At 39.5% G+C, this 5000-nt stretch overlaps 1 protein-coding gene across 1 annotated transcript in view; it reads right to left on the bottom strand.

Moving 5' to 3' along the window:
• The window catches only part of LOC146484262 (nose resistant to fluoxetine protein 6-like), a 24146-nt gene that overhangs the window by 5479 nt on the left and 13667 nt on the right, over positions 1–5000 (bottom strand). Inside the window, exons 9-12 of the mRNA XM_085105043.1 lie at positions 4659–4827; positions 2199–2278; positions 1651–1761; positions 538–679 (exon numbers count right to left, since the gene is read on the bottom strand). Of these exons, the coding sequence (XP_084961169.1) occupies positions 538–679; positions 1651–1761; positions 2199–2278; positions 4659–4827 (502 nt within the window). The remainder of the gene's footprint in view (positions 1–537; positions 680–1650; positions 1762–2198; positions 2279–4658; positions 4828–5000) is intronic.

Raw genomic sequence — 5000 nt, 5'->3', positions numbered from 1 at the left:
CTGTTTACGCGAAAAATTCCAACGTTGTCCCAGTTAGCCACCCACTTGGCAGGGTCACCCTTCTTTGAAAGCAAGGTGATCCGGCTAACTGGGACAACTTTCCCCAATATAAACACTTTGGCAAACGCTTTGCGTGTTGCGTGTGTCAAACCGGTATTGAGGGTGAACTTAGTGGTCACAGTTAAAACTGTGACCATAGTCGTGTGTAAACAAAAGAAGGAAATTCAAAGGAACTTGAAGAGGTATACTGATAATTCAGCTGGGCCAACGAATGCGGAAATAAAAACTGCGTTTCCAACTGAACGTGTTATGCGAAGAATGTGACTCTAGATAAAGTAGCTAAAAAACTAATTTCTCACGTTCTAAGCTTGCTACCACTACGCGGTCGCCTGGCCGTTCGCGCTCGCCCCGTTTGCAGGCTAACCACTGAACTACAAGGAGAGTCGCAGAGAGTGAGCTCTAAGTGTATACAACGGGACAAGGTTCACTGAGTTGCTGACAAAGCATTCTCAAGATACTCTCCCGTTGACTACTTACCAATATACTTTGGCGAGGAGCTGCCTTTTCAATGTGGATCAGATAGCCAAGTGCAATACCCACGAGATATGGAGCGATACGGCAATATGGCTTGATATACACCAGGTCCATGTAGTTTCCTCGATTTGGTTCTGGTTTTATCCTAAGAGATAATGCCTTAACCGTCAGTTTGTCCGTGATATAACCCCCCCCCCCCCTCCCTTAAATCTTTCAATCTGGCTATCGAAAACCGCAGGCTTGAACTAAAGGCAATTGGTTTTGCAAAAAATATCAACAGCGGGTAGAATCATAAGAAAGTAACTCTCGGTAGCTTATATTTGAATAGCCACACTTCAGGGAGCTATCCATGTACAGATTCAAAATTTTAGAACCATCTTGTACAGTACAAGGGGGACGTGTAGCCACTTAGTCCAGAATAATAAACATTGTTGAAAACTGGATCATTCGAACATGTCTGATGTAGTGTTTAAACAAGAACACTGGTTCCAAAGGACAGTTTACACGAAGGGACAGGCAAAAGTTTAATGGGACAAGTCTCCTTCAATTCAAACGAGTTTGAATGCGTCAGACAAGTCGAAGGGGCGAAGATTAGATGTTTTTACGAAAACGGGTAGTTCACATGACGGTGCCGGGACTTGTCCCTGCAGCAAGTCCCAGAGACCTGTCTCTCGTATGTGCCGACCTTTATATTATGGTTGTGTACAAATTCTGATGAAATTTATGTGGGGGACGAATTACCGTGTTTGTTTTTATAGGTTTACATCGTTGGAATGTTGTTGATTTACAACGCGTCGAACTGATGTGTGGCTAAGATGAGATGTTTTATTCTTCTGTTTGCGCCAACATTATTCCACTTATTGCATTCCGTTCCCCCTCCCCCTCCAAATGATTTTGCTCCTTTTCGACTCCGTACGCCTCCCGCGGTCGCACATAGACATTTTCAGGGGAGGGAGCTTATAGAACTCACATCAAAACGACTAATGCTGTCAGAAAAGGACGCGACTGCAACGAGGCTAGCTAAAAGATAGAACAGTACAGCTAGGTAGTTGACTACCTTGTCAACCTCCAGCTTGCTGCGAAATATGCAAACAAACAGGGACAAATTTTACTCACCCACTTATAATTATTGAATCCGTGTTGTAAACACCAATTATTACGCCAGTGACAATAAGCGAGATTTGAAGAAGGCCGCCAACACCAATAACGACTCCTTTCCACTTGAATCTGATAATCAATACAAATCAAGTCAATCGTCACTTCCGGCTAGTTTGGCTGCAAAACAGTGTGTCACAAAAATCTTCTACTGATTGATTGAAACTCTTCTCAGCAGTTTCTTCCACTTTTCTGTTGTAAATAGGGAGCTTAAGAGCCACGACGGCAACGCCGACAAAAAACGTTACTTGAAAATGTGTTTGCGTTCCTTGAACGTCTTCGCAATTATTCCAATGGGATTTGTTTAAACTATCTGGGAGCTCGGTTGCTAGGAACTATAGTCTTGTCCTCACGTTCCCCGCAAAACTTTGAATTTGAATTTGGTTACTTCACGTTGCTGCCTTCAGAAACGGCAAAGAAATGTACCAAAATCCCTAACGCATGTGCAGAGCAATTTTGTGACTTGTATTAGATTCACTAAACTTAATGAAAAAACGACAGTTCCATACCTGTAGATGATAAAAAGAAGTAACGGACTGATGATATAAAACTGCATGTCATTAGCAAGATACCACGACCAGCCAAGGCACTGTAAAATCCAACCAAAACGAGAAAAATGAGTGAATCAGAGGTTAAAGAAAGAATGTATGATTGAATTTCCTTCAATTTTACTTTAATCAAGAAGACTGGATCTAACACAACAAGTCAATCATGTAATTCACAGTTACCTTTCTCCTAGACACTTTTAAATACATTGAATAAGTCAGTCTTGTAAGAGGGTCTCAATGGAGGCGTAGCTTTGACGGTTGACAGTTAAATTTTACCGATTTTAAGAGTTGACGGTTTACCCTGCTAGCAGAGGTTTCTTGCTGGCAAGTCTTTTAGGATATACGAAGTTATTCGTGTCTCAAGTATTTCGCGTAGTCGGCTTGTTTTCTCTCGGAGAAGTAAACAAGCCGACTACTCCAAATACAAGAGATGCGAACGACTTCGTACATGCTAAAAGACTTGCTAGAAAGAAACCTCTACTAACAGGGTATTGCCGGTTCAAATTCAGGGCTTTTGACGGTTGACGATTATCAAGTGGATATTTCTTCCATGAGTTAAAGTTAATATTAATTACCTTTAGTGGTTTTTAATATTAACAGGCTCGAGGCACATAAACGAGGCTTGCTGGCAGTGTTTTGGAGGTTGTTTTGTGGTCAGAGACACGTTCACAATGTAGTAAATAATAGTACTACTACTACTACTACTACTACTACTACTACTACTACTACTACTACTAATAATAATAATAATAATAATAATAATAATAATAATAATAATAATAATAATAATAATAATAATAATAATAATATGACTTTATTAACGTGTCAAGAAACAATCTAGCAGAAGGGATACCCACTGCTAATAGGAGACACCTAACTTTCAAAAATACAATCTAAAATACAAAACGAATTAATGATAACTCACTAACATACCACCTACTAAAACTCTATCTGTAATTATCAAAATTCTAACATCTTGTAATTTAAACGGTAATTACGAATTGCAAAGGTAGTAGCCACTACATCCATCTAAGATGTTACTTAGATCAAGACTGCATATCCAGATAATCAACTACTTAAGACTGGCAGCCGATCTGTCTTTGCTTAGTATCTTGCCCAAGAGTCTTGGACCTAGGTATCAAATTGTGCGTGTTTTCCATGCGTAACTGTGTTAAATCTATTTGAAAACAAAAGTACTTCAAGACGGAAGCTAGTTGTGATGACAGTTTAGACACAAATTTAGAACCGGAAAAGACCACAAAGTGAGTATATCTGCAAACATGGAAACTAGTTTACCGGTTAAAACAATTCTTTGAGGGCCACAAGTGTGGGAGGAGCAGCTGACATAGTGATATTTGAAAGACCTTGAAACCGTTTGACGGCTAATAATAGCTACTTTGTTTGACAGTTGACGGTAAAAATTCACCTTTTTTGACAGCGGACGATTAAGCCCATTGAGACCCGCTTGTAATGGCTGTGTCTGGCTGTAATGGCTCGCTGCTCGAACCAGAAAAGCTGAAGATTTGACAAATCCATGTATCCCACGAGTGTACATTGGATATGAGATGAAGGATTGTCAACGAGGAGTTGGCTATAATCGTCCTATATTCAACCACCATCCAACAAATACTGCTAGATCTTACTGATTTCATTTTCCACGAACTCTGGTATGGAATAATGGCGGATAATCCATGCCCGCTAAGCCAATCTAAGCATTATTTAATGAGTACCAAGTTTTCAATAAATAGTCATAGCTTAGGTCTGTTCACTTGAACCTGGGAAACATCCATCTAAAACAAAATAAATTTTTCCCGAAAACTTTTGAAAGGAAATAGACCGTTGTATAGGTAACTAAAAATGTAGACATTTTTTGACCACCTAAAACCGAATTTAACCATTATCTCCCGTTAATTCTAATCGAAATTTCATTGAAAAATAACGCCAATTACAAGGCTGACCTATCTGAATCGAACAACAGAACCTAAGAACGCTGAAAGGAATATTTAGGCACCTTAAGCAACGACGACGGCAACGCCAACGGCATTTGAAAATACATTTTCATGTTTACAAGGGAACTCTACAGAAATGTCGGCGGTGTTGCGTTTTAGACCTAAATGTATTCTTATGAGGCATTCTCGTTGCCGTTGCCATTGAAAAGAATAGGGAAGAAGCTAGCAAGGTAAGTTCAACGTCTTCCTTGGGGACCCTGACTTTGATTAAGCTCCAAAGCGTAAACGCTTTAGCTGTTTCTATAAACGTAAATGCTTTAAATTTTTGCGTTGGGTATACATTTCAAGTAACTGTTTAAAAGAGCAGTTTTACTGGCGAGAAGTTCCCTTTGCCACTCTCGCTTTTGTCAACGATATGAGTAACTCCAGTAAGACTTAGTTTGACTTAAGTGAAACTAAAGCTGCACCTCACCTCATCCTTCAAGGATTTAGGATAAAAATTATTGATATACAGCAGATTTGTCCACCAGTAATCATCACATTTGGTACGTAACTGGTTGGTATACCACAAAGGACCTTCGCCAAGGAATGCGTACAGATTGGCGTAAAACAAAATAACAAACATGTAGCTTGGAGTCAACCTGTAGAGAAATCAACATTGTGGATTAACAAATATTCTAAAGATTGAAGTCAATTTCAGCCTCTTTTGTTAAAATAGCGAAATTAGTCTAGACCTTCAGGCTATCTTGCGGTCAGAAGATGATTATGTCGAAGTCTCCCGTCTTACTAAGTTATTTAAGACTAAAGGTTAGCT

The sequence above is a fragment of the Pavona decussata genome, unplaced genomic scaffold (genome assembly GCF_977016875.1).
Source record: "Pavona decussata unplaced genomic scaffold, jaPavDecu1.1 SCAFFOLD_36, whole genome shotgun sequence".
In the NCBI taxonomy this organism is placed as follows: Eukaryota; Metazoa; Cnidaria; class Anthozoa; order Scleractinia; family Agariciidae; genus Pavona; species Pavona decussata.
This window is presented reverse-complemented; position numbering and strand designations above follow the sequence as displayed.